Source organism: Girardinichthys multiradiatus, chromosome 23, assembly GCF_021462225.1.
Source record: "Girardinichthys multiradiatus isolate DD_20200921_A chromosome 23, DD_fGirMul_XY1, whole genome shotgun sequence".
Taxonomy (NCBI): Eukaryota; Metazoa; Chordata; class Actinopteri; order Cyprinodontiformes; family Goodeidae; genus Girardinichthys; species Girardinichthys multiradiatus.
Window position 1 is genome coordinate 36,223,432 of NC_061815.1, and position 22,018 is coordinate 36,245,449.

General features: G+C 41.2%; 1 protein-coding gene across 10 annotated transcripts in view; it reads left to right on the forward strand.

Annotated features, from left to right (window-relative positions):
• Positions 1-22,018, forward strand: part of enox2 (ecto-NOX disulfide-thiol exchanger 2) — a 251,385-nt gene that overhangs the window by 16,761 nt on the left and 212,606 nt on the right. For 6 of the 10 annotated variants that reach the window (XM_047354595.1, XM_047354597.1, XM_047354593.1 and 3 more), the window contains exons 2-3: positions 14,297-14,377; positions 20,917-20,976. Coding sequence is in view for 4 of the 10 variants with exons in the window: in XM_047354589.1 (XP_047210545.1) it covers positions 14,341-14,377; positions 20,917-20,976 (97 nt within the window). In the remaining 6 variants the exon portion in view is untranslated. The remainder of the gene's footprint in view (positions 1-14,296; positions 14,378-20,916; positions 20,977-22,018) is intronic. The other 4 variants (XM_047354598.1, XM_047354600.1, XM_047354596.1 and 1 more) reach the window with 1 other exon arrangement.

The window sequence follows — 22,018 nt, forward strand, 5'->3', positions numbered from 1 at the left end:
GAAGCATGCAATTGGGCAGAAATCCAAAGCAGAAGGAATCTGTGAGGGAGCAAATACTTTTTATACTCCATATAGATTTTTCCAGCCAACATAGATCAGTTGTCATTACCCAATATTTTTTGAGAAACAAAAGTGGTTTCTCCCCTACTTGTTTAACTGAAACACAAACGATAGGCGTTGCGCAAATTACAAATATTTTGTTGGCATTGTAAAATTATTTCTACTACTTTCTTGTAATCATCTTAGTATATCTACTGTTCCTCGTTAATCAAATTAGATCCATCCTAAAAGTAAATATACTGCATTAGTTCACCAGCCCTGCAGTGAGCAGCGATAAAAGCTGGCTTAGATGGAGGTTTCGAAGCATATGCACTTTTCTTCTCAGGAGGCTTGGAGAACAAAAAGCTTGGAAAACAAAAAGCAATAAACTAACTTCATCTGCCACAGATTTAGACGAGGTATTAAAATTAAAAATGTCATTGCAGTGCGCTCGCACAGTAAATAAATGTAAATGCATTACTATATTTTCACTTTAAGGGCATAGCTCCGGCTTCATAAATGGTTCCCTTCAGTTTTAAACACTGACCTGAAGTACACCATTTTTGGCCTCAGGCAGTTTGAATTACTGTTGAAATTGGTCTTAGATTCTCTTTTCAATGTAATTCATCTTCTCCCTTTGGTCAGTCATTTAGGCTAGTTAGATTGCAGCTTTAGGCTAAATCTCTTCAATAGATCTCCATGGACACTGATTCTGTGTGAAGTCTACAAAAGGTGTGAAGTAAATTAATTTCATACCTGGGTAATTCTAGAGACTACAGTGACATTGACAGGTGGAGAGGTGCTGGATGTGTCTGAAGTTAATTCGGCACAGGAAATGGTGTTGTGTTGATCACACGCAACAGACCTCAGACATGCTTGACCTTTTCAAATGCATGAGCTGATCAACAGCACGAAGTGTACCCTTGTTTTGTACAAATTAAGTGATCATCTTCGGTTCCTAAAGCGCTATAGACAGGGCAGTTATGTTCACAAATGCCATATTTTTTTTAAAGATAAAAGCCTCCCTTAATTAAAGGGTGTTGATGGCAGGTTTTAATCAGGTTAATTAGGTGATGAATCATGAAGGCCTATTATAGCAAAAAGGTTCTTACTTCATTTTTGGATAATGCATTATATTTAAATTTTTCTTTGGTTTAGATGCATTATTTTTATCTTTGTTTTCCAGCTTGTTTATCTGTCTCTTTTCCTCCCAGAGGTAAATCCATGGTTGGCTGTCAGCCAGTTCATCCCCAAACAATAAAAGTTTAAATCACTAGTTCAACAGAAATGCCATGTTATCCTCTTAGATTTCGTAGACAGACTCTCGGCTGCCGCTGCAGTTTTTTGATGAAAAATTGCTTCTTAGCGGCAAAAACAATCTGAAACGACTTCGGCTATAAAGCCAGGATACAATTTTGACAGAGCTTTGTCTGACAAAGCCAAGCGTTACGAGCAAAAGGAGCTTACTGGTTTCTGCTCTTAAGAGCAAGTTTTGAAATCAAATCTATGTATTATAACAGAGATGCAGCCATTATCTCTTTCAAGTTCTGCTTGTGCTTTTTTTTTTTTTTTCCAAGTAGTTTTCAATTTTTTTTGAATTGTTACAGTTGTGTTGGAAAACATTTACTGTTTAGTAGGAAGGTTTTAATCATTGATTGCATTTAATACTGGGCTATTGTACTTATCAGCTTTGAAAAACTTCCAGGCATGTCTTTGGTGCATTTACAGTGCTTTCCCTTTTCTCATTTTCGTCATGTCGAAACCAAAAATTTCAATGTGTTTGGGGGGATTGTATGCGACCAACAGAAAGCAGCACATAATCCTGAGGTGGAGGGAAAATATTCCTGGTTTTCAGGTTTTATTTATGCAATCACTTGGATTTGTATTCAGTCCCCTGAGCCAATACTTGTATTTATATATAATTTAGAGACAGTATGTTTTCTTCTTCTTAAATAGCATAACAGCGTGAGCTCATTCTGATTAGATGGACAGCATCTGTAAACAGCAATTATCAATTGTTGCTACAGATTCTCAATTGGTTTCTGGGCTTTGGCTGAGTGATTCTAACACATGAATATACTTTAGACCTAAACCGTTCTTTAGCAGCTTTGGGTGTATCCTCAGGGTCATTGTCCTGCTGGAAGGTGGATTTCCACCCCAGCTCTGTTGGCCTTTGCTCCCTCTAGCTGATTTTTCTCCCTGATTCCCCTGCATTTAGCTCCATCCACCTTCCCATCAACTCTGACCACAATACCTGTCCCTACTGAAAAAAAGCATCCCCCACAGCACAATGCTGCTCTCATCATGTGCATTCATTGTATTACAGATCTAGTTTTTATTTTCATCTCATCTAAACAGAGTACCTTCTTCCAGATGTTTGCTGTTTCTCCTACAAACAGGCTAGATTTGTGGAGTTTATGTGGTTGTCCAAAGCTGTGGACCTCTGCAAATGATGGACTGAACAGTGCTCGATGAAATGTTCAAAGCTCGGGATATTGTTTTATATTGCAACCCTGTTTAAAACTTCTCTACAACTTTAATCCTGAGCAACCTGTTGTGTTCCTTGGTTTTCATGACACTGGTCTTCAGATGGTCTTTGGAGTTTTAACTACAACAAGCTGCAGCCGCAACCCTTCCCCTCGGTTTCTCTCTTGACAAAGACTTCTGGATAGGCGTTGAATGTTCTTCAAGGAAAAAATCGAAAGAATGTCTGGTTGCCTCCGATTAAAGGCCTGTTATAGTCGCCATGATTCGGGTGACTGAAAATCTGCACAGGCGTGTTGCGGTTCATTTTGGGAACGAGATAAGATAGAATTTATTGATCTCACAATGGAAAAATTAACTACTCAAATGTGTTAAACTGTGAATCTTTTTCATAAAAAAATCACAGTAATGTGCTACTTTGATTTGGTCAGTGAAAAGTTTAAGGGTTATTAATATTTTTGTGAAGCACCATATAAAAGTGCATGCAGTTCTTTAACATTAAGCCCTAATAAAACATGACAGATCATCTGTATTTACCTTACTGAAGAGGTCCCAGATTTCTTAAGAGAAGATACATTGATTTTGTGCTGTATATGTTGGTTTTACTGTATTTTACATAAAACAACATGACTTAACCCTAACCCCCTAAAATTAGGGATGCATGTTACATTGACACTAACATTGGTATCGGCTGATGTGTGTCCTTTTTGTAACATAAATATCGATCTGATTAGTAAAACTTGGCCAATATTAACAACCAATGTTTATTTCCATTCTGCTGCCGTGTGTATATGTGTTTCGTGAGGTGGAGGGGAGGAGGTGGGCCATGTGATATTTGTGTGTCGAAAGGGTAGGGAAATATTTAAAATATATATAATATCAGTAAATATTGGTTATCGTCCGTCACAGGAAGAATAATATCGGATATCAGTATTGACCCAAATTTCCATATCGGTGCCATACAACATAAAATAGTGTGCAAAGTGTTAAGAGGACACCACTCTTGAACTTAGCATAGAAATAGAAGGGAAATAGACCAGGATTATAGGGTGCGCTTCATTTGCTGAGAAACCAGGAGTATGTTGTGCTTTTTTGCTCAATTCAGTGAGATTGACTTTTAATTTCCTCTTTTTATTACCTGGGCTTTATTTCATCTGAGCTCTAACCTCGACGCCTTCATGAAATGTGTGATCCTGACCTTGTTTTACCTGGAAGATGACTGACAGCTGTTGAAGAGCGAATGAGGAATTACACAGACTATTAAGGGTTTGGACACCGCTTGGCCTGACCTTCTGATCAATGCGCTGCCTTTTAGAGCTGGAAGAACTGAGAGCAGCATTCGCTTTTTCTCTGACTAATAAAGATGGCACAGAGAGTTGCTCCTGTGCTGGGCTGCCAATACTTTTAACACCCCCATTGATTCTCATTACTGTTAATGGTTTCTTTGCTAGTCAGAGGCGGGCTTTGAAGAGAGTGTGAGTGGAAAGGGGTGTAGTTAAGAGTTTTGGCTTGGAGCCATCATTTTATGACCTTGGATCAGTTGAATTGTCAGTGTATTGATTCTTCCTTCTATAATAATGTCTAAAAAGTGTTTGTGACACTATTGAAGATCATAAAATTAGCAAGAAAACAGCAATTTCTAATTTGAGCAATTCTTCCAATGTTATTTTATTTTTTTTACTTCTCAACTGAACCTTTTTGTTTAGTCCAGTCAAAAACAGAATCATGCACGAGGTCATTATAGCGAGTGACTTTCACAAGTAAGTTGAAAGAGCTCTAGTGAATGAAGTGAAATACAGTTGTTCTAATTGGAAATTTGAAAAGTAGGGGATAGGGGAGAAAAGCACAGCTCATCTAACTGTACATATGTGTTTATCTTGAGAAATAGCTGAATTCTTGTAAGACTTGCTAGAAAAATCCTCCTCCTTGCTACAGTCCTTTAATGACTGAATCTGCTGTGACGGCTTTAGGTGTGTCAGCTGAGATTACATAAGGTTAGTGTAAATCATATTCCATCGGTATTATGATGGCTGTGCAATGTATTTTTATTTAAAGAAGAGTGAAGAACCACCAAGGGCTTTTTTGTAAGTGCCAAACATGTTTGGTTTAAATGCTGATAGTGTCAGGATCTGTCTGTTAGGTTTGTGTTTGTTTACCTTCTCGGCTCAGCCAGGTGTTTTTCTGTTCATTTCTGGTTATTTAGATTCCTTCTGGTTAGTTTTGTTGCTTTCTGTGTTCGGTGTTATATATGTTTAGTTATATTCTGATAGATCTGGTTTCCTCTTGTTTATGTTCTTAAGTCTACTCAATGTTTTCTTGTGTTCTGGTCACCTCCCTGCTCTCCATGCTCATCAGGTTAATTAGGCATTCTCCCTCTGAATTGTTTAGGTTCCCTGGTCCTCTGCTGTTTAAGATTCTCCTGATTAGCTCCTTTACCCAGTTCATTGGGGGGGGTCAGTTCAAAGTTACTCAGTGCTGCCCTTCCCTGATCCGTTGCTTCGAACCACCAGTCAGCTGGTTGAAAGAAGGCTGTCACGCTTTTTTTTTTGCGTAGACGAAATGCAAATGTAGCTGTTTGGAAAAACACTTGACAGTCATAGGGTGGAACTAAGGCCACAATGTTTTCTAGTGAAAAAGGGGAAGTTTAGTTGTGTTTCTACTGTTCTTCTACACAACGGTGCACGTTTTCTCTGAAAAGATTCTGAAGAAGATTCTAATTAAAACGTTGTCATATAGACGTGTTAACAGAAACGGAAACAATATTCTGTTTTCAATGGATATTGAACAGGGCCTAAATGGGCTGCCACCGATCACTTTTCTTAAGTTAACACTGTTTTACGTCTTAGTAAAGTTTGCATTCAGCTGTTAGGCAGCTGAATGCAGTCTGGCTACCGGAGGAGATAGCCTGACTAATTAAACAGCTACAAACTTACACTTTTACCTAAAAGCTGATACCAAATTTAGCCAGTATTTGTTCAAAATGTTTGTTTAAGTTTAAATCAAAATATTATTCTAATGTTATCAGTAAGGGAGGATGTTTTTGCAACAGTAAGAATAATTGGTGCGTTATTGGTTTGGTAATTAAAATAATTGAGATTCTGTTTGTTTAAAATCTTTCTTTTAATACTGTGGTTCTGTGAGAATCTAAGCCCCTGTCTCCTGGTTTTATATTACATGTATAATGTAAAACTGGTTAAAATATGCCTGGACAGTAAAATAAAAAAAATAAATGTTTATTATGTACTTATGTATGTTCACTGACCATAAAAAAAGTAGATTTTTGAGTCTCAAATAGTTTCAAAGCACTCCAGACACAAATGTTCAGTTCCAGTCAAAACCTTATCTTACCTCTACATTTAACACATTAGAATACAGTGCGTTGCAAAAGTACTCAGCACCCTTGAACTTTTCAACCTTTTGCCACATTTCAGGCTTCAAAAATAAAGATATAAAATTCTAATTTTCTGTGAAGAATCAACAAGTGGGACACAATCGCGAAGTGGAATGAAATTTATTGGATGTGTCAAACCTTTTTAACAAATAGAAAACTTAAAAGTGGGGCGTGCAATATTATTTGGCCCTTTTTACTTTCAGGGCAGCAAACTCACTCCAGAAGTTCAGTGAGGATCTCTGAATGATCCAATGTTGTCCCAAATGACTGATGATGATAAAAATAATCCACCTGTGTGTAATCAAGTCTCCGTATAAATGCACCTGCTCTGTGATAGTCTCAGGGTTCTGTTCAAAGCGCAGAGAGCATGAAGACCAAGGAACACACCAGGCAGGTCCGAGATACTGTTGTGGAGAAGTTTAAAGCCGGATTTGGATACAAAAAGATTTCCCAAGCTTTAAACATCACAAGGAGCACTGTGCAAGCAAACATATTGAAATGGAAGAGTATCAGACCACTGCAAACCTACCAAGACCCGGCCAAGTCCCTCTAAACTTTCATCTTGAACAAGGAGAAGACTGATCAGAGATGCAGCCAAGAGGCCCATGATCACTCTGGATGAACTGCAGAGATCTACAGCCGAGGTGGGAGAGTCTGTCCATAGGACAACAATCAGTCGTACACTGCACAAATCTGGCCTTTATGGAAGAGTGGCAAGAAGAAAACCATTTCTCAAAGATATCCATAAAAAGTCTCGTTTAAAGTTTGCCACAAGCCACCTGGGAGACACACCAAACATGTGGAAGAAGGTGCTCTGGTCAGATGAAACCAAAATCACACTGTTTGGCCACAATGCAAAACGATATGTTTGGCATAAAAGCAACACAGCTCATCACCCTGAACACACCATCCCCACTGTCAAACATGGTAGTGGCAGCATCATGGTTTGGGCCTGCTTTTCGTCAACAGGGACAGAGAAGATGGTCAAAATTGATGGGAAGATGGATGGGGCCAAATACAGGACCATTCTGGAAGAAAACCTGTTGGAGTCTGCAAGAGACCTGAGACTGGGACGGAGATTTATCTTCCAACAAGACAATGATCCAAAGCAGCAAACCCCGCTACAAAGTATTAACGCAAGGGGGCTGAATAATATTGCACGCCCCACTTTTCAGTTTTTTATTTGTTAAACAAGTTTGACACATCCAATAAATGTCATTCCACTTCACGATTGTGTCCCACTTGTTGATTCTTTACAAAAAAAATTAATTTTATATCTTTATGTTTGAAGCCTGAACTGTGGCAAAAGGTTGAAAAGTTCAAGGGGGCCGAATACTTCCGCAAGGCACTGTATACATGTGTGTTAATGCACCAAGCTTTGAGGATGTAAACTGAATAAAAATAGAATTTTTATCCCCACATAGTCTGTAGGTAGTTATGTGATGCCTGTACATAGTCTTTCTGTTTGTATCATAGTCAACATTTGGCTCTAATTACTAAGCAACCTTGACAATATTGTTTTTTAGAGAACATCTCTTATTTTGCCTCAGTGAATTCATTGTATTCTGCTTTGGTAGGCTGCCTGCGACTTTTTTTCTCCTTACTCAAATATTCATGGATTAACAAAAACATCATATTGTCCTCGTTTCAGTGAGACATTAGAGGATTTAATACTGACAATAGCACAGAAAAAAACTATTACAATTGGTTATGTAAGTGTATGGTATAAAAAAGATGTCCAGAACCTGAGCACGTAATGTTCTCCCAGACGTTTTATTTTACAGCAGAAGAAATAATTATTCCTGCTATATCCTTATGCTAACAGGCCACAGGTTATTCTGAACAGGTCTCGGTTTGCATGCTTGTACATACTTCATTGACCGAGGCGATTTTTTACCTCTTGGCTTTAAAGGTGCTTTGGAAATGAAGATGACATTTGTGGTCGGCTTTGGCTCCCTGGTCCATGGAAATGAGTCTAGAAGCTTAAGTTTCTGATCAAGTGTCAAAATTGTGTATATGCTGTTTATTTGGATTATTTTTGAGCGAAATGTGCTTTGGTCGAATATGCTTCTAACTTTTTTAGCCTCTTCACTCAAAGGCTGGGTTGAAAATTTTAGATATTTCTTGTTATGTATTAAATATTGTCTAAAATTTGATCTTCTTTGGGTTACAGGGTGAATAGAAACTGCCACATGCAGTGCATTTTCTTTTGCACATGTGGGAAGCTTATCTATGGCTACAGACCTGCAGATATTATCTCCATGGCACACAAGATCTGTGCTACACAAAGCTGAATAATTTAGTTTCATATGGTTCATTACAGTTGTATGATGATTTGTTTGTCTGCCATGACCCTGCCTTCTCCTTGTATCTAACGTTTTTCTCCGTAAGCTGCTTTGCTTGAGCTTTTTTTTATTTTAGCTGCTGTTGCCCTTGGGCAGTGGGTTTTGCATTCATATGAAATGATGCAGCTTGTGTACGAGGACTATAAAAACCTAAGCTAGTCCATTACGTCATATCTTCCCTCTGCTATCCATATGTAGTCATGTCTTTAGTTCACATGCATAGAAACATTTTTGACAGGTTTAAGACAGTAGCTCAAAGGAAAGTTCAAGTTTGCAGCTTTTGGCAACATCTGTTTGCATGTTCTTGGCATTCATTCAGAATATGGTAGTTTATACAACATTTAGACAGCTTTCTTTTGCAGCTTTAATATATCACAAATTCATTTCAACTAGAGCTGGACTATATATTGCTCATGACTGCAATTTCAATATGTGCAGAATCGCAATTACTAAGAACAGCTTGCATAGTAGGTTATAGAATTTCAAGAGGCTAACATTCATAGTCTGCTTAAAAAGAATCTATTTGGCTGGTTGGAGAGACTGTCTTTCATGTCTACGCTTGATATAGATCTCATTTACCTAGATGCTGAAGCTCAAGGAGACTGGTTGCGTCATCAAGATGACAGAAAGGAAAGAAATGACTGAGGAAAATGTGGGTTAACCACAGAATTTTGCAACAATATTGCAATTTAATTTAGTTCAAGTATGTTTTAACCCCACCCTCAACTATCTGATGACATAGACTAACTAGACAGTATAACATGGGATGTGGTTATAAAATCGGAAAATCTAAACTTGATTATCTGCTTGTTTTGATGTTACCTGTTTTGTCTCCAGGGTCAGTCTTAGTGGTCCTCATTTATCATCCTGGTGACAGTTTTAGGCACTAAACATGTAGGGTCAACTAAACTAGCAGCTAAATTATTTGTCTCAGCCTATAAAAACTGTAAACATGCTAGGACCTCATGATATCTGTTAACAATGTAAACACACACTTTGATCTGAAAAAAGTATCTAATCGTATTGTTTCTATGTTTGAACTTAAAGTGTTTGCAGTTTTTTCCATTTCTTGTAAATAGTCTGTTTTTTATGCACAATTATACATGCTCATTTTGTCCATCTTTTTAAATCACCCAACTTCGTTGCACATTTCTTTTTAAGCCGAGTATGCTATTTTTAATAACTATACACCATTATTTTCTTATGTTAGAAATTTTCCCCTCATTGAACAGTCTCTTGTTCTTATTTCTTTGTTTTTATATTTTTTTTATCCTTTCGTGTATTTGCATGGTTCATTTGCCTTTCACTTTGCTGATGATACACCTGAATTTCTCCACTGAGGGACAATAAAGGACATTTCTATTCTATTCTAAACAGTTTAATAGAACCACCCGGCCCCAAAGGAATTCAGTATAAATGTGATAATTTAATGTAAAGCCTTGTCAGTTATACATGTTTTGGAAATAAAGTAGCACACGTGTTTCATATGAACGTAGAGAGTCCGGATCAGCAAATTCACACCATATTTCATCAATATTACATGGTCTGCAACAGGGTGATTGTGTTCTGAGAGTTGGAATGCTCTTTTATGTTTTTTTGTTTTGTTTTTGGCAGCAGCTAATATTTAATCCTCCTGGCGTTCTTGGTCGACCCCCCTTGCTCCAACTTGGGGTTGATTTAGCTTTAGAAATCTAGTTTAATATTGTAAAAAAAAAACTTCACTTGAAACATGTGAAGGTTTTTCATTAACTTTCAAAGCACTATCTGACCTGGGACAGAAACTGCATGCTGACACTAGCTCCTCTCCATTATTTTTTGACAAAAATCCTATATGTCATAGTTTTCATCATTCTGACTATCATTCTAACTATATACTATACTAACAGTTGTTGTCCTGCTTCATAGATTAAGTTCTTAGGCTTTGAGTCCAGCCTTGTTTCTACTCTATATGTTTCTTCTGGGGTCAAATTTTTCTTGTTATAACGTTTCGTTCCACTGCTTTGCAGATGAATTACAGATCTGTCCGCCCCTAAAAGCAGGGAAAGACTCACGTCAGCTGTTAATGTGTTGCCTTGAAGACGTTAGACAGTGGTTGTCCTTAAATGTTCTAAAAATAAACGAAAATAAAACATAGATTGTCATCTTTGGCAGCTCTCCTAGTCAAGTTATTGATAGTGCTCTGGGTCCTCTATCCTCTTATTACAAGGCTAACGTGTAAAACTTCTACGTCTACCTTGATGGTTCTCTTAAACTGTGTAGGGAGGTGGGTGCAGTAGTCCAGTCCAGGTTTTTTCATCTGAGACAGCCAAGGTAAAGCCATACCTTCCACATGTTATTCATCTGTTCATTACTTGCAGATTGGACTACTGCATATATCTGTACTTTGGATTGGTCCAGTCCTCCATTCATCTTCTCCAGTTGGTCCACAATGCTGCTGCTTGTCTGCTGACTGATACGACACCAAAGGAGCATATTACCCTAGTGTTGGCCTCTCTACACTGACTTCCTGTAATTTATAGGATCCAATTTAAATTTGGACTTTTCGTTTTTAATGGTCAAGCTCCCTCTTACCTTTCTGAGATGCTTTTTGCTCATACTCCAGGAAGAACTAATGTTATCCAGGTCTAAACTTAAATCTTGGGGTGACAGAGCCTTTTCTGTGCCTTCTGTGGAAGACTATTTTTTTTCTTCTGTTTTTTAGCATATGTTGACCCAAATATGTTTGTTTAACAGGTGTTTTAACTGTTTTTCTTGTCTTTTGTTTTGTTTTAATCCTCTTTATTGTGATGCTTGTATTTAATTTAGTTGATTTTTAGCTTGTAAAGCACTTTGTGCAGCAAGAGTTGTTAGAAGTGTTTCGTATGAACATATTTCACCTTGACCTCGAATGTTAGTCAATATATTAAAGTCTTAATAACTTCTGTTAAACTAGTGCTGCCCTGAGATCAGGGCTCTTCCATGCTGCTGTTGGTTGAGATGAACCCTACAGATGGAGATGAGGACACCTCTTTCACAGTGAACATCGGTGAAACGGTCACAGTGGCACTAAGCTTGTTTGGAAAAACCCAGATTCCTTACATCAAATCCATACATGATCAAATTCTATGATATTCTACATTTAGTAGTAGATGTTTTATTTAGGTTTATATTTTTTATCACATCCTAACAGAAGGAGAATATTACCTTTCAGTGTTTTTAAACCAGGCACTTTCCTGTGGGTTTCTTGTGCCCTTCGAGTCCAGACATGCTCAGTAACTTTAAATGTTTTCCAGCTGAGTTTAATCCGCCTTGTGCTGCATCTTCAGAAAACCTCTCGCCAGATATGAGGGGTTTGGGATTCTTGAGATGAACTGATGTCTCATCTTACATTTAATTTTATTCAGACCAGATTTCCATATGATTCTCAGTAGACAAAATGACGTCCTACTTTAATACCCAGTGTGGAATTAAATGGGTCAGAGCTCCAGTTTTTAACTGGGCACAGAGGAATGTCTGTATGGAGGACCAGTTCTGCCATGATTAAGAATATATACAGAAATAAATAAATAACTTATTAAAATTCTTGCTTGGCCATAAAGTAGCTAGACATATAAATGAAACAAAATATAATTTAAAACAGATAAATAATTACATTAGTTAAAGATTAATATGAACATATATTTTTATATCTGATCAGTTGATCACTTATTGAATAAATCTCTTGTTTTTATTATTTTGTTGCATGTAATGGCAGTCTATATGTCTAGCTAATTTGTGGCCCGATAATTATTTAATTGATTCATTTATTTATTTCTGTATGTATTCTCAATTCAGGCAGGTTTGGTCCTACATATGTCCGCCAGTACAGATCTGGATAAAAACATTCAGGGTTAACGACTGGTTAAAAGCATGCACCTAAATCCATGCTGTTATTTGAGTTTTGAATCACAACAAGGTTCTTTCTCTCACTGCAAAATAATTTGGAGTTTCTGGTCATTATGCCTTCAGAAACACCTGCAGGTGTCATCTGTTAGATGTGATAAGAGCTTTATTTTCTGTTCTCCTTCATCAAACTCTCATGCGGAAATGCTCTTTCTCTTTTCTTATTTTGCGTTTTTCTGTCAGTTATGGTCCCAGCAACACCTAAATATCTCTACGTTATTCTTCTGCAATATTTTTTTTTTGTCAAAACATAAATGGGAGGAGTTGACTAGTGCTGCTAGGTCTGTCTTAAAAATAGTGTTGCTTCATTTCTTTAAAATGAGGATAAAAATGTATATATATCCCAAGTATTTAGAATTAGAAGTGACCCTGAATGTGCAACCAGTTGTAACTTTAAATAGTTCGCATATCTCCCCAGTACTTTGGTCTCTTCACTGGATATTGACGTTGATCCATAAATGCTAAGGTCCTCTTTATCTATCCATGTCCCTAAAAGCTAGTTCATCCTCCTGACCACACAGATCTTGTGACTGTTTACTCAGATTTTCATTTCTTTTTGTGACTTTATTTATTTTATTTTGTTGCCTTTTCTCATTTAGTTTCTACTTTGATATTTTAACACACTTATCAACAACAGTTGTTTAATAACTGGACATAAAAAGATTCTTACAGATTTTTCACAGCATGTCTTTTTTACATCATTGCATGCTTATGGAGTTTAGGTGCGTTGTAAATATTGCATCAGGCTTACCATTATTTTCGAGACAGATAAGCACGACATTTATGAAATATTGCATTTTTTAATATTTTTTTACCCATCAGATTGTTAATATTTCATATTTATATTTTGTAGGCTGAGCAAAATAACAATGTTTTGTGATAATCCAGTTAAAGAATGGCAATTGAAAGCACACACATTAAGGAAGCTCAATTTCACTTCAGTTCAATTTCACACTCTGTTCTTCTCTGTTTCATGACAATCACTCAGCAGAAAGCAATGTTTAACCAATGTTTATAAAATCACAAAATCACTGAAACTTTGACTTTTTGGTTCATATGTCACCATCTGTGATAAACTGAATATATGCTGCTCCGTTATTTCAATTTAATCTAATGCGGGTTTCTATTTCTCTTCAAATTTTAACAGTCCCCAGGAAGTCATGCATGGTGAGGACTGAAGGAAATCCTGTCATTCGTAAAAAAAAAAAAAAAAAAAAAAACACCACTGATATAAGTACAAATTTGCTGATTAAAAAACATTAGATATATTCTGTATTATGCCAGAATAAAAAAATAAAACAACTGATTACCTTCTTTAAATTTTCAGTTGGTGAATAACAAAAAGGTCTTTTATTTCCAATTTGGTGGCGGCTGTGCACTCGCTCACGACCTCCTGCATCCAAACCTATTGTGGCCCGTATTGTTACTCTCAACAATAACGGTCCAGAATGGCGGAAATTCCTGCAGACAGGATCAACTGCTTGACCGGTTTTTTTTATTAGTTTTTTTTTTGTTTTTTTTATAAATCCTGAAGCATTTTGTCTTTTTACATGCCTAAATTACCAGATGCATTTTCCATAATCTGCTCAACACAAACAGTTTTTGGTTATAGAGAAAAAGTTATTTGCATGCAGGCACTCCTCTTAATGCATGCGTGACATCCCATATGTCATGCCTTAAAAGTGTGCAAACATTGTTACTACAGAGTGAAACAGTTTCCTTAAAATCTTCAGAATTAGAACCACAAGCAAACTCGGGTTTGTAAACATTCAACACCTGCAAGTAGCTTTGTGCATCTGCATCTCAGTTTCTAAAGTCATGTATACTAAGCAGTATTGCTGTCACTACTAAGGTCAATAAACAAATCGTTAGACTCACTCATTTTTTAGCCCCAACCCGTTTCCACGGCAGCAGTTTGGTGAAGGTTGTTAGTAATTACAATATCTTGAACTCATGTCTGCCTCCAGCCTTTTGTATTTTAAAAGAGAAGGTTGGGGGTTGGATCTCTGGTAGGCCGAAACAGCTTTTAAAGCTCCTACACGTACTTCAGTGCTCGTTTTTCCCCACCCACACATATTATTGAACATGATTTTTTTTTTCCTTTTTGTCTCATCAGGAGAGGATTTGTGGAGCTGCTTTCATGGCAGAGGACAGAAAAGTATGTTACTGCTCATTGGAGATAAGTTTCAAACATCAGGTATATGACACTGAAATATAAGAAAGCTTGACCTTTCTTTACATTCTGCTGCATTCATTTTTTCATTAAACTTGAAATTAAATGGTAAAGTAATGGTAAGACTGCTATAGAAAATTATTCTTAAAACAGCTACAATATATCAAGAGATATCAAGACTTTTAAAGGCAAACAGATTAAGTAATGTTCAATGATTCATTACAGTACAGTCCAGTTATATTGTCAGGCTCGGATCCAATTAAAAGCAGTCCAGTTGGATCCTGATTACAATACATTTCAATCGAAGTCAGTCAATAAAATGCTGAATATTGTTATTAATCCTAAGTCATGGACTTGTTTACAGGTTGCCAACTCATATTGTAATATCATAGTCATACCAAGTAGTCTAGAGAATAAAACTTTTTTTATTTCTCCAGAAAGTTTAACATTTATCAAAAGTAATGTCAGGGCTGAACTGGGCCATCTGGACAAAAAGATGATCACAATATTTGTTTCTTTATTGAATAGTTTGGATAATTAATCCAAGATTCAGATTCAAATTAACAATTCAGTTTATTATTAATAGCGAATGAGATTTATTTTGAAAACTTGCTATAAACTAAACACACAATTCATTTTAGCATTGTTGAACATTATGGATTACAAATAAAAAAGAATTTACCCTTTCTTAGATAGCAATATATTAATGTACAAAACCCATTGGCAGAGCTTTTTCATAGTACAAATATGTTTCAGTGTTACCAAAAAAACAGTAAAGGAAGTTTACATTATTGGATTCAATTTATTTTCTTCTTGTAAAAATGTTTCAATATTGGGGCCCCCACGTACTGCTGAAGGGCCACATGTATTGCATTTTAAAACCTATTGTTGCCATTTTTTGATACTCTAGAAATTTCTTTATTGTTTTATTGTCTGGCACAATGTCAGGGCTTTGAAAACATTACTGCTATAAGAGGATTTAAAGGAACATAGAGAAAGAGAAGAAATTAAGCATTTTTTCTGTGATGTAAATATGCATAAAATCTGTGAGCTTTTGAGCGCTTTAAGTCGCAACGGGTTGCCTAGTTTGTTTTTAGTGCAACTTATTTCCAGGTATAAGGTGTGTCAGCCACTGCTTAGTAATATGTGCACCTTTTCTCTTCTGCATGCTGCCTATTACACAGCTGACTGCTCGTTTAATTTCAGCAGTGTGTTTGAAGATTTTTAGAAGATACCTTTTTATGTTGTTGTCATCTGCTTTTGTCCCCACAGACTCCATCCAGAAATACCAGCTTTCAGTTAATCAAAATTTCTCCTTCGTTTTATCAGCGGTTTTAAAAGTTACATGAACACAGATAAAACATTCTTAAGATAGATGAGGTGCCTTTAAGGGTTACATCTCAATAAATAAGAATATAATTGAAAAGTTAATTTCGTTCGTTCGTTCGTTCGTTCGTCGTCTTCCGCTTATCCAGGACCGGGTCGCGGGGGCAGCAGACTCAGCAGAGACGCCCAGACGTCCCTCTCTCCAGACACCTCCTCCAGTTCCTCCAGGGGGAGCCCAAGGCGTTCCCAGGCCAGCCGAGAGACATAGTCCCTCCAGCGTGTCCTGGGCCGTCCCCTGGGCCTCCTCCCGGTGGGACGTGCCTGGAACACCTCCCGAGGAAGGCGTCCAGGAGGCATCCGGTATAGATGCCCGAGCCACCTCAACTGGCTCCTCTCGATGTGGAGGAGCAGCGGCTCTACTCCGAGCCCCTCCCGGATGGCCGAGCTCCTCACCCTATCTCTAAGGGAGTGCCCGGCCACCCTACGGAGGAAGCTCATTTCAGCCGCTTGTATCCGTGATCTCGTTCTTTCGGTCATGACCCAAAGTTCATGGCCATAGGTGAGGGTAGGAACGTAGACCGACCAGTAAATTGAGAGCTTTGCTTTTCGGCTCAGCTCTCTCTTCACCACAATGGACCGGCACAGCGCCCCCATTACTGTGGCAGCTGCACCGATCCGTCTGTCGATCTCCCGCTCCATTCTTCCCTCACTCGTGAACAAGACCCCGAGATACTTAAACTCCTCCACTTGAGGCAGGAACTCCCCTCCAACCTGAAGAGGACAAGCCACCCTTTTCCGGTCGAGTACCATGGCCTCGGACTTGGAGGAGCTGATCCTCATCCCAGCCGCTTCACACTCGGCTGCGAACCGCCACAGCGCATGCTGTAGGTCTTGGCTAGAGGGGACCAGCAGGACCACGTCATCCGCAAAAAGAAGAGACGAAATCCACTGGTCCCCAAACCAGACCCCCTCCGGCCCTTGGCTGCGTCTAGAAATCCTGTCCATAAAAGTTATGAACAGGACCGGCGACAAAGGGCAGCCCTGCCGGAGTCCAACATGCACTGGGAACAGGTCCGACTTAGTGCCGGCAATGCGGACCAAACTCCTGCTCCGCTCGTACAGGGACCGGATGGCCCCTAATAAAGGGCCCCCGATTCCATACTCCTGGAGCACCCCCCACAGGGCATCACGAGGGACACAGTCGAATGCCTTCTCCAGGTCCACAAAACACATGTGAACCGGTTGGGCAAACTCCCATGAACCCTCGAGCACCCTGTAGAGGGTATAGAGCTGGTCCAGTGTTCCACGGCTGGGACGAAAACCACACTGTTCCTCCTGAAGTCGAAGTTCGACTATCGGTCGGACTCTCCTCTCCAATACCCTGGCGTAGGCCTTACCAGGGAGGCTGAGGAGTGTGATCCCCCTGTAGTTGGAACACACCCTCCGGTCCCCCTTCTTATAAAGGGGGACCACCACCCCAGTCTGCCAGTCCAGAGGCACTGTCCCCGACCGCCACGCAATGTTGAAGAGGCGTGTCAACCATGACAGCCCTACAACATCCAGAGACTTGAGGTACTCAGGGCGGATCTCATCCACCCCCGAAGCCTTGCCACCGCGGAGCTTTTTAATCACCTCGGTGACTTCAGCCTGGGTGATGAAAGAGTCCAACCCCGAGTCCCCAGCCTCTGTTTCCACCACGGAATGCGTGATGGCAGGATTGAGGAGATCCTCGAAGTACTCCTTCCACCGCCCGATAATGTCCTCAGTCGAGGTCAGCAGTCTCCCGCCCCCACTATAAACAGTGTTGGCAGAGCACTGCTTCCCCCTCCTGAGGCGTCGGACGGTTTGCCAGAATCGCTTCGAGGCCAACCGGTAGTCCTTCTCCATGGCCTCACCGAACTCTTCCCAGGCCCGAGTTTTTGCCTCTGCCACAGCCCGGGCCGCAGCACGCTTGGCCTCACGGTACCCGTCAGCCGCCTCAGGAGTCCCACAAGCCAACCACAGCCGATAGGACTCCTTCTTCAGCTTAACAGCATCCCTTACTGCTGGTGTCCACCACCGGGTTCTGGGATTGCCGCCACGACAGGCACCGCAGACCTTACGGCCGCAGCTATGGGCAGCAGCATCGACAATAGATGCAGAGAACATGGTCCACTCTGAGTCTATGTCTCCAACATCCCCCGGGATCTGGTCGAAGCTCTCCCGGAAGTGGGAGTTGACAATCCCGCTCCATTCTTCCCTCACTCGTGAACAAGACCCCGAGATACTTAAACTCCTCCACTTGAGGCAGGAACTCCCCTCCAACCTGAAGAGGACAAGCCACCCTTTTCCGGTCGAGTACCATGGCCTCGGACTTGGAGGAGCTGATCCTCATCCCAGCCGCTTCACACTCGGCTGCGAACCGCCACAGCGCATGCTGTAGGTCTTGGCTAGAGGGGACCAGCAGGACCACGTCATCCGCAAAAAGAAGAGACGAAATCCACTGGTCCCCAAACCAGACCCCCTCCGGCCCTTGGCTGCGTCTAGAAATCCTGTCCATAAAAGTTATGAACAGGACCGGCGACAAAGGGCAGCCCTGCCGGAGTCCAACATGCACTGGGAACAGGTCCGACTTAGTGCCGGCAATGCGGACCAAACTCCTGCTCCGCTCGTACAGGGACCGGATGGCCCCTAATAAAGGGCCCCCGATTCCATACTCCTGGAGCACCCCCCACAGGGCATCACGAGGGACACAGTCGAATGCCTTCTCCAGGTCCACAAAACACATGTGAACCGGTTGGGCAAACTCCCATGAACCCTCGAGCACCCTGTAGAGGGTATAGAGCTGGTCCAGTGTTCCACGGCTGGGACGAAAACCACACTGTTCCTCCTGAAGTCGAAGTTCGACTATCGGTCGGACTCTCCTCTCCAATACCCTGGCGTAGGCCTTACCAGGGAGGCTGAGGAGTGTGATCCCCCTGTAGTTGGAACACACCCTCCGGTCCCCCTTCTTATAAAGGGGGACCACCACCCCAGTCTGCCAGTCCAGAGGCACTGTCCCCGACCGCCACGCAATGTTGAAGAGGCGTGTCAACCATGACAGCCCTACAACATCCAGAGACTTGAGGTACTCAGGGCGGATCTCATCCACCCCCGAAGCCTTGCCACCGCGGAGCTTTTTAATCACCTCGGTGACTTCAGCCTGGGTGATGAAAGAGTCCAACCCCGAGTCCCCAGCCTCTGTTTCCACCACGGAATGCGTGATGGCAGGATTGAGGAGATCCTCGAAGTACTCCTTCCACCGCCCGATAATGTCCTCAGTCGAGGTCAGCAGTCTCCCGCCCCCACTATAAACAGTGTTGGCAGAGCACTGCTTCCTCCTCCTGAGGCGTCGGACGGTTTGCCAGAATCGCTTCGAGGCCAACCGGTAGTCCTTCTCCATGGCCTCACCGAACTCTTCCCAGGCCCGAGTTTTTGCCTCTGCCACAGCCCGGGCCGCAGCACGCTTGGCCTCACGGTACCCGTCAGCCGCCTCAGGAGTCCCACAAGCCAACCACAGCCGATAGGACTCCTTCTTCAGCTTAACAGCATCCCTTACTGCTGGTGTCCACCACCGGGTTCTGGGATTGCCGCCACGACAGGCACCGCAGACCTTACGGCCGCAGCTATGGGCAGCAGCATCGACAATAGATGCAGAGAACATGGTCCACTCTGAGTCTATGTCTCCAACATCCCCCGGGATCTGGTCGAAGCTCTCCCGGAGGTGGGAGTTGAATACATCCCTGGCCGAGGGCTCCGCCAGGCGTTCCCAGCAGACCCTCACTATGCGCTTGGGCCTGCCGAGTCTGTCCGGCTTTCTCCTCCTCCAGCGGATCCAACTCACCACCAGGTGATGATCAGTGGACAGCTCAGCCCCTCTCTTCACCCGAGTGTCCAAAACATGCGGCCGAAGGTCTGATGATACGACAACAAAGTCGATCATCGACCTCCTGCCTAGGGTGTCCTGGTGCCAAGTGCACTGATGGACACCCTTATGTTTGAACATGGTGTTCGTTATGGACAATCCGTGACTAGCGCAGAAGTCCAATAACAAAACACCACTCGGATTCAGATCGGGGAGGCCATTCCTCCCGATCACGCCTCTCCAGGTGTCACTGTCGTTCCCCACGTGGGCGTTGAAGTCCCCCAGCAGAATAATGGAGTCCCCGGGAGGGGCACTATCCAGCACCCCCGACAGGGACGCCAAGAAGGCCGGGTACTCTGCACTACCACTCGGCCCGTAGGCTGAAATGATAGTCAGAGACCTCTCCCCAACCCGAAGGCGCAGGGATACAACCCTCTCATCCACTGGGGTAAACCCCAACACGAGACGGCTGAGCTGGGGGGCAACAAGCAAACCCACACCAGCCCGCCGCCTCTCCCCGTGGGCCACTCCAGAGTAGAAGAGAGTCCAACCCCTCTCAAGGAGATGGGTTCCAGAGCCCACGCTGTGCGTGGAGGCGAGCCCGACTATTTCTAGTCGATATCTCTCGACCTCCCGCACAAGCTCAGACTCCTTCCCCCCCAGCGAGGTGACATTCCACGTCCCTAGAGCCAGCCTAAGCATCCGGGGATCGGGCCGTTGAGGTCTCCACCTTCGTCCGCCACCCAATCCTCTTTGCACCGGTCCCTCACGGTTCCCCCTGCAGGTGGTGGGCCCACTGGAGGGGGAAAAGTTAATTTATCGCATTAATTTGGTTCAGAAAGTGAAACGTCTACATTAAATTGACTCATTACACACAGACTGATACATTCCAAGGGTTTCATTCTTTTTAATGTTAATAGTTATAACTTACAGCTTATGAAAACCCAAAATTCAGTTCCTCACAAAATTTGAATATTACATGAGACCATTAACAAAATAAGTTAATTTAGAAACATTACATTTTTACCTAGACAATCTTTTAATTTTTAATTATTTGTTTTTTGTCTCAAGTCATATCACTGCCGCCACATTTACCAGTACAATAGCATATGCATGTTTTCCTAATATCGTGCAGCCTTAGTCATATGTAATGTTTTAATTTTGTGACGACACAACTTTCATCAAAGTTAATAGAAATAAACACCTAAAAACTCTGTGTCTAGTGCCTGCATAAGTGGGACATATGTTTTTTTTTGTTTTTTTTTAAATCAATGAGTGAAATCAATCAATGTTTCATGGTTCTGATTTAATGAGCTACATCAGCTAACATGGAATTTTTTCTGTGTAATCTTAGAAAATGCTTCAGTCAAAATGCCAAGTTGGACACGTTCGCTCTTGGGCATGAGATCAACAGGTAAGTTCCAGGCTTCCAAATCAAACAACTCAAACAAGCCAGGCTGTGATGTTGTCAGCGTCAAGCATGAACTAAAATCAGGGTCTACAACAGATAAAACAGTCTGACAGCAAAGTAGGTTCTTCAGGAGGAAATTTAGTTTCTTTTATTGATGTTGACATTAGCTATGTTTACATGGACAAAACTTAATGAAGGGAATGCACCCGTTTATATGGGCGCAAAATTAAATAATCTGATCATGACGTGTGTTTACATGCACCAGGCTTTATTCAGAATAGATGTAAACATGCCTATTTTCTCATCAAAGGAATCAGCAGTATCGTACCTGGTTTTCAGTCTCAAAGACACAAGAATAGCTCATGGCTACGGTTTTTATTTCACAGAAAAAACATGGAAGAGTTTTGTTCTTATTTCTTTTCTATATTTATATTAAATAGAACCTCTCAAATGAAACTTAAAAAGCTACAAGTTAAGGGGGAGGTGGTGGAGGAGTATAAATACCTCGGTGTTCACCTGGACAACAGACTAGAGTGGAGATGCAACTGTGAAGACATCTACAAGAAGGGACAGAGCAGACTGTACTTCTTGAGGAAGCTTAGGTCCTTTGGTGTTTGCAGCAAGATGCTGCATATCTTCTATAAGTCTGTTGTGGAAAGTGTGATCTCTTCTACCATCATCTGCTGGGGAAGCAGCATCAGAGCCAGGGACTTAAAAAAGCTCAACAAGCTGATAAAGATGGCTGGCTCTGTTCTGGGGACTCCTCTGGAACCTCTGGAGATCATTGTGGAAAGAAGGATTCTTCATAAAATGAAGAACATTATGGAGAACCCTGAGCATCCTCTTCATGAGACTGTCCTACAACATTCAGAGGCTTCTTCAGATCTGCTGTAAGACGGAGCGCTACAGGAGATCCTTCCTGCCCACAGCCATCAGCATCTACAACGTCTCTTTGAAGAAACCTTCATAATATGAGCTATAACAACATTTAATTTCCCTTTGGGATTAATAAAGTATTTTTGAATTTTGAATTGAATTGAATTAT